This window comes from Pelophylax lessonae (genome assembly GCF_965119305.1).
Source record: "Pelophylax lessonae genome assembly, chromosome: 2".
In the NCBI taxonomy this organism is placed as follows: domain Eukaryota; kingdom Metazoa; phylum Chordata; class Amphibia; order Anura; family Ranidae; genus Pelophylax; species Pelophylax lessonae.
This window is the reverse complement of record NC_138769.1, coordinates 339878442-339896256: the sequence shown is the minus strand read 5'-3', so window position 1 is coordinate 339896256 and position 17815 is coordinate 339878442. Positions and strand designations below refer to the sequence as shown.

The 17815-nt window shown below is 44.6% G+C and overlaps 1 protein-coding gene across 1 annotated transcript in view; it reads right to left on the bottom strand.

Moving 5' to 3' along the window:
• The window catches only part of STX12 (syntaxin 12), a 60372-nt gene that overhangs the window by 22595 nt on the left and 19962 nt on the right, over positions 1-17815 (bottom strand). The window contains exons 2-4 of the mRNA XM_082246777.1: positions 13551-13620; positions 11780-11879; positions 8582-8719 (exon numbers count right to left, since the gene is read on the bottom strand). Of these exons, the coding sequence (XP_082102903.1) occupies positions 8582-8719; positions 11780-11879; positions 13551-13620 (308 nt within the window). The remainder of the gene's footprint in view (positions 1-8581; positions 8720-11779; positions 11880-13550; positions 13621-17815) is intronic.

The following is a 17815-nucleotide window of genomic DNA, read 5'->3' as shown; positions in this document are numbered from 1 at the left end:
CCTGCATTCACTATATCTGGTCTCTCACAGTACACAGAACATGGAAATGCAATTATTAGTAAACAAATACCTTTTCTCATCAGCAGTATATAGAAGGCTTGTGACTTTTATCAGTGTCTGGTTAAAGTTTGTAGAAGGAGTTTCTATTCTACTCTGACTGTCCTATGACGCTGCATGACCCCCTGTCTGGACAGTGCTGTGTTTTACTCTTCTGGTGTTATTTCTTTGATACAGTGACTTATTTACCTCATGTCATATCACAATTCACAAACAAGCACAACTTGCTTTATTAATACATCCTTATGAGTAGTGTTATTTCACCTCTGTTTCATCATCCCATAGAATAGAATCAATGCAAAAGTCACAAATATTACTACACAGGTTATCACCCTATTCATCCTGTGAATTCTTTCTCATGATTGCCAGCTCCATCTAGTGGCCATAATGCAGTATTTTCAAGCTGGAGAGAATATAACCTAAGGCCAAATTTTTTTGACTTACCGTAAAATCCATATCTCTGATGTTCATTGACGGACACAGGTCCTCCTCTTCTTGACTACGTGGGTTATGCTGCCCCCTACAGGAGTAGGACACTAGGCAGGAAAAAAAAAAACTTGACTGCGCCTACGGGGCAGCCCCAGGGGGTTTACTCCCCTTCTCTGCTATACGTACTCAGTTTTGTTACAAGCAGTTTCAGAAGAAGAAGAAAAAGAAAAAAAACTCCATAAAGGGGTGGGTGCTGTGTCCGTCAATGAATATCAGAGAAATGGATTTTACGGTAAGTCTAAGCTCCTCATCTTCCTGACTATGTGGGACTTCCCAAAGCAGTGTCAAACAAGAGGGGTGGGAACTGCAAGAAAAAAAAATAAATAATAATACTTCCCAAGGCTAAACATAGCCAACCAGGTAACATGGAGCTCAACCATAAAACAACGAGCTCACCTGAGAAAAAAAAAAAAATAAACTTGGTTAAAGTGTGCACAGACGACCAGGTAGCCACCTTGCAAACCTGCATCGCTGCCGCCTGATGACTGAAGGCCTAGGAGGCACCAAGTGCCTCAACAGGGAAAGGAGGAACCTGACCCTTAATGAAATAAGCCTCAACCATAGTATCTGATCCATCTGGAAATGGTCGCAGCAGAAGCAGCCAAACCTTTGCGAGGTCCATCCATGGGAGGACAAATAGTGAGTCTGACTTTCTAAAAGACTCTGTAGCTGCAAGGGACACCCTTCTTGCCTGAACTGCATGCAGGAAATGCAAGGCAATTTCCTTAGGATGCCAAGGCCTGGGACACAGGGATGGCAACATGAAGATAAGAGATAACCTTTGGAAGGAACGACAGGCATGGACGAAGAACCACCTTATCCCTGTGAACCACCAGGTAAGGCGGACAAGACAGCGCCGCCAGCTCAGACACCCTGCCCACAGAAGTAATAAACACCAAAAAGGCCACCTTCAGGGACAACGTAAGAAGGGGAACCTCCCGAATGTTTTCAAGGGGAGGCTTCTGGAGAATTGACAACACCAAATAGAGGTCCCACGGCAGGAACAGAGACCGCACTGGAGGAACCAAGTGTCTCACTCCCTGGAGAAAAAGTACACACACCAAGGTGTGTGTGGCCAATGGACATTGAAAGAAAACCGCCAAACTCGAAACCTGGCCCTTGAGGGTACTCAAGGCCAGGCACTGCTCAACCCTTCATTGGAGGAAGGCCAAGATCAGAGTCATGAAAAGGAGCGAGGGTGAACCCTGAGGAATAAAAATTACACCACGCAATGTACGTCTAAGTACGATGATAAATCTTCCTAGAATTCAATTTTCTAGCTTTTAACAGCATAGGAATCACTGAGTCAGACAACCCTCTATCCTTCAGCATCTGGCTTTCAACAGCCAAGCCGTCAAAGCCAGCGACTAATGCAGGATGGAAGATTGGCCCTTAAAACAACAGATCTTGCGAGATGAAGTCTCCAAGGAGCATCAGCGACCAGCCATACCAGATCGGCGTACCAAGACTGGCAAAGCCAGTCTGGAGCCACTAGGCTGACCGGAATTCCTTCTGCCTCCAACTAGCACAGGAGTCTCAGCAGAAGCTTGAGAGGAGAAAAAGCGTAAATCAGATGATACTGACTCCAAGGAGCCACTAATGAGTCTGTGGCATTGGCTAGAGGATCCTGGGACTGTGCCAAAAACCTCTGCACTTTGCTGTTGAGGCGAGAAGCCAACAGTTCCACCTCTGGAGTATCCCACTGGAGACACAGCTGATAAAAACACCTCCGGATGAAGTGACCATTCCCCCTGGCCCAACGCCTGTCGACTGAGGTAATCCGCCTGACAATCTTCCACCCCTGGAATGTGCACAGCAGAGAGGGCTGGAACAAATTGTTCTGCCCACCTTAGAATGCCGGCTACTTCCTGAGTAGCCAGGACTACTCTTGTGCCCCCTTTGTGATGGACATAGGCCATGGCCGTGTCATTGTCCGATTGAATCCGTACCCCTTGAGACGACATGTCCAATGATCCAGACAGTCTTATCGCTTGAAGTTCCAGTACATTGATTGGTAGCCTGGACTCTTCGAGAGTCCAGTCCCCCTGAGCACATTCTGTGCCGAGGACGCCTCCCCACCTGGACATGTGGTAATCCGTGGTGACAACCGCCCAGTACAGGGGAAGAAATTGTTTGCCCTGATGAAGTGCCGGAGAACAAAGCCACCAAACCAGGGACTCCCTCATACTCCAGCTCAACAGGATCCGATTGTCTAGAGACTGAAGATTTTTGTTCAATTTCACCAAAATCGTTTTGCAGATATCTCGTATGGAACTGCGCAAACGGAACCGCCTCAAAAAGAAAGACACTATCAGGCCCAGTACCCACATGCAAGACCGAAGAGATGACCGTCTGCTAGACAGCAGAAGCTGAATTGCCCCCTGCAATTTCTTAAGTTTTTCCAGAGGAAGAAACAAACACTCTGGCTGAGGCCAGAGTACGCAGAGTAATCTCCAAGTTCTCAAACAGAGCAATCAAAGACTCTGCTCGCAGAGACAGATCGTCTAGATACCCCAGTACCGTTATCCCCTGCTGACGCAGCAATGCTAGCACCGAGGCCAATACTTTTGGGAAGACCTGGGGAGCAGAGGCAAGACCAAAGGGCAACGCCACAAACTGATAATGCTCCTTGCCCACGGCAAAGCGGGGGAAGTGCTGGTGACTGATGCATATTGGGATGTGTAGGTAGGCATCCCTGATGTCGACAGAGGCGGGGAAATCCCCAATGTAGAGAAGCCACCACCGTGCAAATGGATTCAATTCAAGAGCTTCAGTCCCTTGTCTTGAGACCCTGAGGGACAAAGGCCTCTTGTGAGCCGAAAAGAAAGGGTCTACGACGGGACTCCTTACCCTTGGATGCCTGAGGAAGAAGAGTACTCTTTCCCCCTGTAATGCCGATGAGGTTATCCAAGGAAGCACCAAACAGGCGATCCCCACACAAATGGAAGATTGGATAAAACCTTCTTAGAAGCCTGGTCTGCAGACCAGCATTTCAGCCAGATGATGTGCCGCAGGACCATGTAATGTTCTGGTACCTTTGGTACCCTAATTCCACTTTTCCTAAGTGTATGCGCCCCACCATTCTCTTTTGGTAAGGTGCGCATACACCTTTAAGACCGATGCTGTCATCACTGAGCGCCGCTGGAGCGGCTATTTCAACCTCCGGCGGTCTCACTCACATGTTCGTTCAACGCCGCATAATCTGCCTTGAAGCTCTCATGCTTGCAAGCATACCTCGCTATCGGAACCACGCTGCTGATCCCTGTATCCCATTACCGGATCATCCGCTCTTGCCGAACCTCTCCTCTACTACATTGCTACCAGTGATAAGTACCCCACAGGGGAAACCTCTATAACCTTCATACTAAAGCTTACACTATCTAGCTCTGCATACTAAGGACTATTACTACATCTGCATTAACTAAGATTGCTAGCTCTTGAGCCTAATACCATCTGCTCTTGCACTGGGTTGGTCTATCCTGTATGTTCACCTGCTACTCTATCATCTGCTACCATACATGATTGCTAAACCTATCTGCATCCCATCTGCTACTATCTTACTTTCAAGAACATTCCTTTCAAGTGTCTGTCATCTACCATCTCTACCCAACCTGTCTCTTCAGCCTATCATCACTATATTACTATACATATAAGTCACTCTAGGAACATCTTATTGAGTGTGTGTATTTACTTGCTGAATTGAGACTATCCACACATGATGAGTCTTGGGAGTTGGGATTGGTGTCTCAGCATTTCTCTACATGACTAATGAAGTGGAATATTTCTGCAGCTGTAAATCCACATTATACATAAAACGCAGGAGCATTACAGACCACCGCTAAAACAGACACAGTCTAGAAATCAAGGGAGCAGCATCCAAAGAGACATCAAAGAAAAAAACTGTAGCCCTTGGACCAACTGATCCACCAGCTCCGCAAAGGCTGGGGGGGGGGGGGGGGAGCTGTTCCCCCACCATGTCGCAGCGTAGAAGTTTTGCCCACTCCGTCATAGCTTGCGACACCAGAGCAATAGTAAATACCGGCCTAAGTGCCAAACCAGCCACAGTGAACATAGGAGGTCGGAGACCTTGACCTGCCATATCACCTGGATCTGAGAAGACTGGGTACTCTTCAACCGAGATTACAATGGCTTTATTCAACCTGGAAACCGGAGAGTCCATTACAGGAGGAACCATCCGTTTTTGTTAAGGAGGAATCCTCATAGGGGTACCGCATTGCAAAACACTTAGGGATTGCAAATTAGTGCCTTTTCATGCATGGCTAGAGCAGCAGAGGAATCATTCTCACTATCTGAGCACGCAGGGTGCATGGACGCAGATCCCGAAGGGTAACTCATCCGTGGCGGCCGAATCAGATTTTGGATCCGATTAGACAGAGGAAGCAGGTGTGGGGGGGGGGGGGTGACGCTTTTTGCTAGCCCGTTTGCCCAGGGCCAAATCTACCTTGGCCAGCAAGAAATCCGGGACCGTCATCAGTGCAGTTAGTGACAGCCTCAGAGGGGGATCAGGTGGTGAAATACTCTCTAGGGAATCCATTAATAGCGAGGGGAACCCGCAAAAAAAAAAAAAAAAGTGTAGAACACTGCAAGGGACACCCCACCGCACCAGCGGCACCATAAGGCCAAGCGCAGAGCACTACTGCTGCAACAGCAGAGAGGGGGAGAGAGACCCCCCCACAGACTCACCACCACCAGTCAGGTACTCACAGTATCGAACTGCACGCAATGCGGCGATCAGGAAGAGGAATATCCAGGGATCAGCACTAGAGGCCGAGAAGGGGCTCCCACCACCGAATCAATGCCCATCCGGCTCAAAAAACAAGGCCGCCGCTATTTTCAATGGGAAACCACAAAAAAAATGGCCCCCAAGGCTACACAAACATGGCCATTGATCTGTAGCATAAAAGGCTACAAGAAAATGGCAACCACGCACAGTTCCCAGGGGCCCCCAAAAGCATGAAAATGATCCCAACAGAAGAGGGGGCCCTGGCAGGCGCCCCCACCCAGTCCATCTCCCTCCCAAGGTTTGATCGTTTGGTCGCACGCCTCTCCACCCTTTGCCAGCTCAACACCCCAGGCCAACCTAAAAAGGTATGTCCACTGCAGGGGGGGGGGGGGAGGGGGTGTGGGCAGATAAGGGGCAAGGGCATGCAGAAGACCACCGAGAAAGGGGAACACTGACTGGGAGGGATGGGAGCCTGGGGTCCGACCATTCCAGGAAGGGGCCCACATTCCACCCCAAAACACTCCAGGAGTAGAGGGGGGGGGGGGAAGCTACTTGCCACACCAGGAACAGGGTGGGCACCGCTCTGGACAGACCACGGCTCCATTGTAATGTGGGTGCTGTCGGCCAGGAGGAAACGCTGCGACTCAGGCTGAAGCCAGTTCGTATGCGCCCTCGGGAGACGTTAAACTCGCACGCCAGCCCCCATCCAGTGGGGATATGTCGCAGCCGACCTAGCGTGGAGCTGCGGTCTGCAATCACTCGCTGGCCAGACTTGGGGGCCCCTTTGGATCTAGATTATCCAGTCCGTCGCCTAGTCCAGCACTTAATTGTAGATCTAACAGGAACAAAAAAAAAAAAAAAAAAAAAAGACAAGGAAAAAGACCCCATTTAAAAAGAAAAAAATTGCCAGGACCAGAGAGCCCAGCAAGGAACTAGGTCCTTACTCCTGAATAGGCAAAAAAAAAAAACTGGAGTACCTATAGCAGAGAGTGGGAGTATACCCCCTTGGACTGCCCCATAGGCATAGTCAAGTTTTTTCCTGCCTAGTGTCCTACTCTTGTAGGGGGCAGCATAACCCACTTAGTCAAGAAGAGGAGGAGCTGTGTCCATCAATGAACAAAAGAGAAATACGTTTTTACCCTTTTGCAAAACATGACTTAGTACTTGGTGGCAAAACTCTTGTTGGCAATCATGGAGGTTAGACATTTCTTGTAGTTGGCCACCAGATTTGCACACATCTCAGGGGGGGGGTTTTGTCCCATTTCTATTTGCAGAGCCTCTCCAAGTCCATAAGATTTTGAGTCTGACGTTTGGTAACTTGAACCTTCACTTCAGCTCCCTTCACATATTTTCTACGGCAGTGGTCCTCAACTCAGGTCCTCAGGGCCCACTAACAGGCCAGATTTTAAGTATTACCTTGGGGAGATGCAGACTAGAGTAATGCAATCACTCAGCAGCAAATGAGATCACCTGTATTTCAGTTATCTTGCAAACCTGGCCTGTTAGTGGGCCCTGAGGACCAGGGTTGGGGACCAGGGCTCTACGGGATTAAGGTCTGGGGACTGGCTAGGCCACACCATGACCTTAATTTGCTTTCTCGTAAATCACTCCTTTGTTGCCTTGGCCGTGTGCTTTGGGTCATTGTCATGCTGGAATACTCATACACGACCCATTTTCAATGCCCTGGCTGAGGGAAAGGAGGTTTTCACCCAAGATTTGATGGTATATGACCCTGTCCATCGTCCCTATTGATGCTGTGTAGTTGTCCTGTCCCCCCCAAAAGCTTAATGTTTCCACCTCCATGTTTAACGGTGGGAATGATGTTTTTGGGGTAGACAAACAGAATTCCTCCTCCAAACACGGTGAGTTGAGTTGATGCGAAAGATCTTGATTTCGGTCTCGTTTGACACTTTCTCCCAGTTCTCCTCTGAATCATTCAGATGTTTATTAGCAAACTTAAGACAGGCCTTTACATGTGATTTTCTTGCGCAGGGGGACCTTGCAGGTGCTGCGGAATTTGTCCTTCACAGCCTGGCATGTTACCAATTGTTTTCTTGGGGACTATGGTCCCAACTGCCTTGAGAGCGACAAGATTCTCCTGTGTAGTTCTGGACTGCTCCTCCCCATTTTCCTGATCATTAAAATGTCACGAGGTGAGATCTTGCATGGAGCACCAGACTGAGGGAGATTGACAGTTATTTTGGGTTTCTTCCATTTGTGAATAATCGCACCAACTGTTGTCACCCTCTCATCAAGCTGCTTGGCGATGGTCTTGCAGCACATTCCAGCCTTGTGTAGGTCTACAATCTTGTTCCAGACACTCTTGGACAGCTCTTTGGTCTTGGCCATGGTGGAGAGATTGGAATCCAACTGATAAGATTGCTTCTGTGGACAGGTGTCTTTTATACAGGTAACAAGCCAAGATAGATTGACAGGGGATCAAATACCCATTTCACTCATTAAAATGCAAATACATTTTTAACTTTTTTGAAATGTATTTTTCTGGATATTTTTGTTATTTAGTCTCTTTCTGTTAAAATAAACCTACCATTAAAACATTTGTAGGCTGCTCATTTCTTTGTCAGCGGTAAACGTAAAAAATCAGAAGGGATCAAATACTTTTTCCCCACCTTACAGTATATATACATACACATACACACACACACACACACACACACACACACACACACTCCTATCTTTTAATGGGAGAATGTGTGGTATTCTCTGTGGTCTAGAAGGGTGGTCATGCTAATTATATCAGGCTCAGATTTCTTAAAGTCTCTGTTCTTGTAGATCAAGATTGGTATACCATTTTCCAGTGCTATCTGCTGCTTAAAAATATATGGTCTGCCTATATCCATTTTAGGGCAATCACTTTGCATTACTTACTGCAGCGCTGCAATATTCTCTTATTTTTGTATTTGTGTGTATGTATATTTTACACTTTTTTTATCACAAGCGCTAATTCACTTTTTATTATTTTTTACTTTGCATCACTTACTGCAGAGGGAGCAAAAACAAGTGCCATCTAAGTGTAGCACATCGGGTATTAGCAAGTGATATAAAGGTACTCACAAAATTTTTGACTAAAATTTTTTATTTTATTTTTTTATTGTCCTATCCATATGAACAGTACCTATGGGATGTAGCCTTATCCACCTTCCTTGCGCCAATATAATTGTCCTAGGTTATTACTCACTTTAAATACTGCTGTATTAAAAGAAGGCTAATAATCTCGCTGTGGCTTGAGTATGTAGTAGCATAGCCACCCATGACCAGCACTGTACATACCGACAGACGTGATCCAGCTCTTGCACGAGCAACCGTCTCCTTCTCCTTCTCAGAAACTTGTCTCTGGACAGCTTGGAAACGGTTCAGTGCAGCAGAGAAATCATTCATAAGACGCTCCTTCTGCAGCTTCTGCTGACGCTGCAAGATGAAAGTAGGGGAGATATCACTATAGAACAAGGTTATAAAACACAACATTTCTGCAAGGAGAAGTAATACATGTATATATGTAAAAAAAAAAAATCCAAACAAAATAAAAAAAGTTATCTTTAGCACCCAATAGTGAACCAGTTATTATCTTAAACTTTTATTTCATGCAGCATGCTGGGCAGAGTTGGGGCCATGCCTTCAGATATTTTTTACCCCCCCCCCCCAGGAAATAGTTGTGTCCTATATCCTGGACACACACCCCCATCAGCTTTTGTATACCTTCCTAGAAAACAATTTTGTAGGCTAGCCCAGCTGGTCTTTTGTAAATCTACCCTCTGATTATGCTTTCTTTTTGTGTATCTGTAAAACCCCAAAAATTTTGTTATAAAAAAATGCAGCATGCTACATGATGTGTCAGTGTAACACATCTAGGTATTTATTGCCTCTCATAGCATAGCTACTGAGAAAGTCTTTTGAAAGGGGCATAACGTGTATGGGGGAGGGGGGGGGGGCCTCGCCACACCAGTTACGTTATTCTAAGGCCATATTGTTTGAGGGAGAGTAGAGTGGCGAGATGGTCTATGCTTACATTCAATTTTCATAGTACTTGGTACTAGTGTTAATTCCTTTTATGCTAATAAACACTTTCAACATATATACCTGAATGCAGTGAGGATAACCAGTGTGTTTGACATCTGACCTCAAACATTGCCCAGAGGGTGGCAAAGCGTGAATTTGAACTCATATCTTTAGAGGTCAAAAATGGAGGGGAGCATTCAATTTACAGCATTATGCAGGCATGGCACAATAGATATTTGATCTTGGGAAGATTATGTGCACCATTTTCACATTTATGGACTTTTTTTTTTCCAATATGAACTTTGGGGGGTACATATGAGGGATATAGTATAATGTAAAATTGTGTTGCCTCATTTAATTGTATAGGTTTTATTTTTGAGGGTGCCAGTGGAATCACCAACAGTCTTTAGCTTACAACTTATTTTTCACAATTTCCATATGTTTTAAATATTTTGTGGCTGCACTGATTGCTTTATTTCTAGATTTTAAATTTCAGGAATTCATTTAGGAAGACTTGTAAATGAACTCACAGGTCCACTTTACGGTGGGCCAAAAGATGCCGTCAGTTTACATCAAGGCTCCAAAATGTTTAGTGCTTGTAAATTTAGAGGCAGAGTTTAAGCGGGTAACCTAATGTAAACAGCGAATCCACCTACTAAAGGAGTGTGCCTAGTAACAATTTACTAGTATTTGTTATCCTCAACCATCAGATTCTAGTTGAAGGGGGCATCTTTGAGCTCCTGAAACACCTTTAAAATATTTAAAGATTTTTATTGAACGATTTTAATGGTTGCAGTGGTTTTTTTTTTTGCTTTTCTTTCTTCTGGTTCCAATATTTTAATGGCAGTTTTTTTTTTAAAGCGGAACTGAATGCAAAAAGTAATTTTTAGAGAAGATATAGAAATGTTATCTGTGCATTTACAGCCGGTTCACACTACCGTGACCAGAAAGTCGCCCCATGAAGGAGCGACTTTTTAGCTTGACTTTGAAGGGCCTTGTATGACAGGCGACTTGGTCTGTGGGGAATGCCTGGCTAATCTTTTTCTTCTTCCTGGAAAGTCTGATCACAGTCGCTTGAAAATAGATAAGGATCCGACTTAGAGGCGACTCCCATTGAAGTCCATGGGCACAAGTCGGATAGAGGTCGCCTTGAAGTAGTACAGAAACCTTTTCTGAAGTCGGAGCGACTTCAGTAGTGCATTTTAAGATGGCTCTCATTCATTGAATTTGTAATGACAAGAGACTTGGGGCGACTTGAGGGCACACAAGTCGCGTCCCAAGTAGGAGTAGTGTGAACCGGCTCTAACATTTACCTAAAAAATGTACAATTTGTCCTGAATTTTCCCTTGAAAAACAGAAGTTTACTCTGGCATGAGAGTAAGCCTACATCCTCATAGCTGTATACCTGCATTGCAAGTGGCACTGATGCCTTTGACAGTTAATCTCATAAGCTATAGTGAGATTTAGTGAGATCACTACTGGGCTGTTTACTTTTCTCCTTGCTGGATAGAAAGCTTTAATTGAGGATCAGCAGTGCAAGGATCTATAATTATTTTAGCCTTCCTACACCTCTCTTGTCAGTTCTTGAATATTACCCAGCAGTCAGCAGCTTTTCTATGAGAAAGCAAAGCCCTGCTTCAGCCAGGATGGCCCCTTCCACACTTCCAGAGTACAGAACAAGATATGGTAATTCAGTAAGAGGGAAAAGATCAGATGCAGGAAGCTCACAGGCAATGCCGAGACTAGTGCTTTTCTCTGCTGGTCTTTTTAGGCACAGCTCCCAATGTACAGATCCTCTTTAAACTGTTGTACAATCATTAGCATTTAGAGTATATGACCATAGATTGCCAATCTTAGTTTTACACAACCCAGAGTGGTAAACTATTTAAGACTACCCAATTCCAAGTTTGGAAAACCTAAAGCCTCGTACCTGCAAATCAGATTATCGAGAACATTTTTGTCTATTTTTTGTTGCATGCTAGTCTCATATGGAAAGTGAAGGTTACTTTCATACGAAAATTCTCATACGACAGAATTCAACTTTAGAAGTGATGTAATGTGGTAAATGGTGTTGTATGTGTTTTCATTTCTGAGCATGCGTAGTCTTGCTCTTGCAATTTTTTTCCTACGAAAACTTTACCAATTAAAACGAAAATCAGACAGACAATGTGTTCACATGTGATAAAAATTTTAAAGCCTGCAGACTCCGTTTTGGTCGTCCAAAAAAGTCAGAATCGGCTGCCAAAAGCACCATACTAATGAGCAGAAAATCTGAAGATCGTTCATCGGACTAAATTTTACTTCCGATTTTCTTATTGTGTGTATGGGCCTCAATTCTGAACATTCTCAAGAGCTGTAGTAAACTGTACCCTCAGGAAAACTTATATATTTGTAATTTCTGTAAACTAAAGAAACAGTAAAATCGGCATCAATTTCATAAGTTGTCCTGTAAAAAAACAAAGCAACTTTTACCTGCTCAGTTGGAGAGAGCGGAGCAGAAACCAAGGCAAGATCCTTCAAGTAAGTATTTGTTTCCTTCGCCAAGACATTTGTGGAATGTTGAATCTGCTCTCTGCATTAAATTAACAACAATTGGAATGAGCTTTCCAATAAAAAAAATAAAAAAATAATTGACAGCATTATATTAACTTTAAATAGATTGTTTGGGACAAGCTGGCGCAAACAAACGATTTTCATTATATAAAATGGTGCAAGTGCGGAGTGTGCTGTAATATACTGTAGTAGCACCAGCTACATACATTAAGCAGCGCAGACATAAGGGAGATTTCCTGCCATCCACCCACCTCTCCACTTTAGCCAAATGAAGTCTTGTATTCATTGATAAAAATACAAGGATTCTCCTGAACGGCAGAAAAGCATTCAAGCCCATTCTTCATTCCAGCAGCAGATGGTAAATCTCCTGTACTGCTGCCAGAACAAAATGCTGCTTACTGTATGTATTTAATGGTTACTACAGTCCGTTACAGCACACCCAGCGGCTGCATCTTATGTCATGTCATTTGTTTCGGCTAGCTTGCTTAAATCAAAAACTTTAAAAAAAAAAAAAAAAAAAAAAAAAAAGAAGGAGGAGCTCCAGTAAAATTTTTTAAAAATTAAAAGCCAGCAGCTACAAAAACTGAAGCTGACTTTTAATAAGCAGACACTTACCTGTCCCAGGACCCAGCACTGTGCTTACCCGAGCCCTTTTCCCCAGCCGTCTTCTGTCCCGGCATTATTAGCGGTGGGCACCCGGTTGCGACAGCTTGTAGCTTCACAGACAGGTGCCCACTGTGCATGCGTGAGTTGCACTATGCATTGTGACATGTCCCAGAAGACTGCGGGGAAGAAGGGGGGAGAAGAGAACTGTCGAAAAAAAGAGCAACTTACCCCCACCCCCCCCCCCCCCAAAAAAAATTAAAATTTCTTAAAGAGGAGCAGGCCTTAAAGAGGAACGTCCTATTTTGGGTAAAGCTCGGCTTTAAAGTGATATTAAAGCTGGAGTTCTACTTTACGATAAAAGGATTAGGGCTCGTTCACAACACACATGAATGAAAACTGAAGGGAAAACCGCCCAGATTTCACTTGTAGAGACATATTTCACATCAGTTCTTTGCACGTTGACATAAGCTTTCATGCGAGTCAGTTACGTTCCCTGTCCACGCCAATGTTGTCATGTCAGTTTTTCATCTGCAGAAAACTACATACACATTGCAGATTCCCATGCAGAAAAAAAATCTGCACGTTGTGGTGCGTTCAGGTCACAGAGAACCATTTTTTTTTGTGCCATTGCAGAATAAGTGCAGAAAAACGGAACCATGTCTCCGCACCATGGTGTGAGCGAGGCCTAGGAGTCATTTATACAGTATATCCCAGCTCATTTAGCATTAAAGCACAAGTAAACCCTGCGATCTAACAGTTTTAAAAAACAGTTACATTTCCAGCATGTGCCGGGTATGTAACAGTCACATTGCTTGTGCTCTCAAGCAAACCATTCCACGGCTGGTGGGTGTCAAAACTGATCACATGTGCAACATTATGGCAGCTGAAGATTAAAACAGAGGGTAAGAATTTTTTGGACCCCCCCCCCCTCAGCCTGTGCCCCTGGCGGGCACCAATCTCGCCAACCCCTTTGTAAGATGGCATCTTTATAGTTTACTTCCAGTTTAAATACAAGAAATCAGACAATAACAAAAAGGGTTAGAAATAATGAAAAAAGCAGAAGTATGAATCACATTGAACTTACAGGTTCTGCTGAAGTTTACTTGAATCTTTACTGGTTCCAAGCTGATTTAATAAGGTCTGAATCTGAGCAGCTGAACAAGGAAGAAAGAAAAAAAAAAAAACACACTATTAAAAAGGAGGTTGAACTAACAAAAGAAAAAAGACAGAAAAGAGTTAGTATTCAAACTTTAATGATGGATGACGTGCAAAAAGCTCACACAAACATAAATCACATGTTCATAAGGAGATAATGGAGCAATTTCTACACATATACTGCAGATGCTAACTTTTCTGGGCCTTAAGGCCCGTACACACGTGCAGATTGTCAGCCAAAAATGTTCGGCCGCCGAACGATCGGCCGATTTTCGGCTTGTTAGTAGGATGCTTCTGACAGCCGACAGCGCACTTTCGGCCGAACAGAATCTGTCGTGCAAGCATTAAAATTTTTGTATGCCAACACCAGAACGGCCGATTGTTCGCCAGTCAGTACAGATTTCGGCCGACAGACAGCAGATTTGCAAGACTGAGCATGCTCAGAAAAGAAAAAAAGACAAGGAAAGTTAACCATCACATGACATCACTTCTGCAGTCGGCTGTTGTTGGCCGACAAAATTCATGTGCAGTCTTTTGCACTTTTCAACCGACACGACAGCCCTGGACAAAAGACCGCCGATCTTTCGGCCGACGATCGGTACGTGTGTACGGGGCTTTACTAGCAAACCCCCAACCTCTTATTTATAGGTACTACCCATACAGAGAAAAATGGGAAGCCAAATATTTCTCCCTTTTGGATAGTGCAGGGAAGCACCTTTTGCCATCTGTGTACCATTGGAGAAATATTCCTTTGCTTCCTTCCCCCCACAACAGAAAGTGAGAAGAAATATCTCCAAATTGAGCAACATCCTCTCATAGCTGCCAACCAACAAGTGTCCCCACTAATACATTACCCCCCCCCCCCTGTTCGTTTTTGGTTGAAGCTCAATCTTTAGGATTTTAACCCACTTTCTCTCCCCAAATCAGAGAGGGTGAGCTCCCCGGGAAAGCACACAGAGCAACCAGAGAAGGTTTCTAACAAAAAACAAAACAGATTAGGCTCTAAATACACTTTAAATTATTCATGAATTGTCAATGGAAAAAGTCGTCAAAGGCAACACACACACACACACACACACACACACACACACGTTGCAGGAAAGAGAAAACAAAAATAAATACAGTGTTAATTGGGTAAATCCCTTTCGTGGAGCTGTGGTTTTTTCCCAACAGAGGAATCAAGGACTCAGTAAACAGCGCTAGTAACTATTGCTCACCTCAAAAATAAGTCACTATAGTGTGTGCCAAGTGAAAATTTTTCCTCCACTATAGCCATAAACATGCACATTAAACCAAATCAAAAACAGGCCTACAGGCCTGCAGACCTGGCTACCATTTAATATCAGTTTGTTGCTCGTGTTCATATACTTGCAACTGACATTTTAGTTATGGGTGGAACTTTAAAGGCTAAGTCACTTCCCGATTTCTTTCATCGTTCAGAAATGACCCCACTATAATCATCAGCACAATTTCCTATGTTCTAAAATATCTTCCTCCTGATACTTCAGAGGGAGTCTCACTTTGTCATAATTAGAGATTTTTTTTCCAAATGAGCTTAAGGCTGGGTCATTCCAGCCTTGCATCTTACATAACAGACAGGCGAGCTGCGAAGATTGCTCAAAAAATGGGAGTTCAGAGTTCATGTCCAAATTCAATTTGATTCATAATAAAAGAAAGAAAAAAATGGACCAAAAGAATGGAAGAATCTAGAGCTGCAAGCTATTCCCTCCCGTCAGAAGGATCGGATTAGATAGGATTGGATGAAAATGGACAGGTGGTCCGTTATCATCGGATCTCCCATAGAGGAGAGCGGGGATCTGACAGCTCTGTCTCTGCGCACAGAGCAGGGACGGAGCTGTCATCAGCCTGCTCAGCGGGGGATCGAGCCCCGCTGAGAAAAAACAAAATTCGCCGAGCGCACAGCCCGTGTGAAAGGAGCCTATGGGATCTTTCACACGGTTCGCCTCCATAGGCGGATCCGTGCTGCTCAGCAGGGATCGATCCGCCGATCCCCGCTGAGCCGGCAGATGACAGCTCCGTCTCCACTTGCAGTGTGGAGAGGAAGGTGTCACAGCCCCTGCTGCTCTCTATGGGGGATTGGATGACAGTGGACTGCCTGTCCGCCATCATCCGATCCCATCCGATCCGATCCCCAGGACGGATGGAAAATAAGGTTTCCATCCGTCCAGATTTCACGGACAGGATCGGATACGGATGGCAGCGGGTGTCAGTGGACATGTCTCCGCTGACATCCGCTGCCCCATAGAGCTGCATGGAGGATCCGATCAGATCCGCCTAAAAAACTGACAGGCGGATCTGATCAGATCGCCCGTGTGAAAGAGCCCTAACACAGAGCTATTCTCTGCTTACTACCAGCTGTGAAAAAAAGCCTTCAGCAATGTTCATCAACATTATTAAGACTGCTAGACACATTGTAAGTGTCGGGTCACACTTGTGTGATGCGGGAAGGCTGCGAATTCGCAGCCTGTTCCCGCATCGCAAACGCACCCTTGGCAGTTCACACTGCCATATGCGATACGCTGGGGGTGTCAATGAAATGTTAACGACACCCCCAGTTTGATCGCATATCACAGTGCAATCTTTACAGTTCGCACAGGATCGGATCGCACAAGTGTGAACCACTGTTCGATCCGATCCTGATGCGGCTGAAAAAAAGGATCATGTGCAACTTTTGTGCGGGTGCAGTGCGAATTTATCCATACAAAGTGTATGGCTGAATTCGCACTGCACACCTGATCGCATGTAATGAAGGAGCAGTGCGCTCCGATATTACATGCGATTGCCGCAGCCGCAAGAGTGTGAACCGGCACTAAAACATTGTGTTTAGAGCCGGTTCACACTAATCCAACTTGTCAGGGGACTTGGTCGCCTGACAAGTAGCTCCCAATGCTGTGCAATGGAACCGTTCTAATCAGAGCGATTCAAGTCGCTCCGACTTACAAAAGGTTCCTGCACTATTCTTTAGCGAAGTCAGAGCGACTTGCATTGACTTCCATTATGAGAAGTCGTTTGCAAGCCGTGATGAAGTCGCGCTGCACGGGCGACTTCAAAGTCACCCTCAGTCGGGGCGACTGAGTCGGATTAGTGTGAACCGGCTCTTATAGTTATAATTTCCTTCTTTTAGATCAAAGGAATGAAGTTCCATCTGTAAGTGATGGCAGTTTAAAGCAGTTGTATCTTCGCTGAAAAAAAAAAAAAAACCCTACAGGACAATGGCATAATGTGCTAGTATGCATCGCTTACTAGCACATTATGAAAGATTTACCTTAGAACGAAGGCCCAACACGGTCGCCTGGACACCACTGAGGGAGCTGTCATGTTCCCTCGGCGTATCTTCCACGTTCGGGGGCTCCGGCTGGAGCCGCGATGACGTCACTCCCGCGCACGTGCCACTTTCCGGCAAGGAGCTGGCAAAGAGCTCTGAAGGTCAACCGGACCTTCAGAGCGCATGTGCCGCTGGTGTCAGCGGATGCATGCAGGGCGAATATCTCCTAAACTGCGTAGGTTTAGGAGACATTAATTTTACCTGCAGGTAAGACTTATTATAGGCTTACCTGTAGGTAAAAAGGTAAAAAAGCAACGATACTTTCGCTTTACCCTCTTAAAGACTAAACCTTTTTCTGACCCTTGTTGCTTACAAGTTAAAAATCTGTATTTTTTGCTAGAAATTTACTTAGAACCCCCAAACATTCTAGATTTTTTTTTAGCAGAGACCCTAGAGAATAAAATGGTGATTGTTGCAATCTTAGGTCACACGGTATTTGTGCAGCAGTCTTTCAAAGGCAGTTTTTTGGGAAAAAAATACACTTGAATGAATTTTAAAAAACTAACAGTAAAATTAGCCTAATTGTTTTGTATAACGTAAAAGATGTTATGCCGAAAATCGTGATTTTTTTTGCTTAGAATAGCACGACTTACACATGTGCAGTGTGAAGCTGCAAGTGAGCACAGCCAGGTAAGTGTCCTGTTACTAAAAGTTAGCAGCTACAGTATTTGATCTAGCTGCAATAATCTTTGATAGGTTAAAAATTAGGAATAGCAGCAGTGGTCTGATCCTTAAAGCAGAACTACACTGTATCTGAGCACCACAAACCAAAAGCGAAATCTAATTTATTTTTAATATTCAAAGCAAACTCCACCATCCATCCAGGTCTCTATACTTTAATTTTGTTC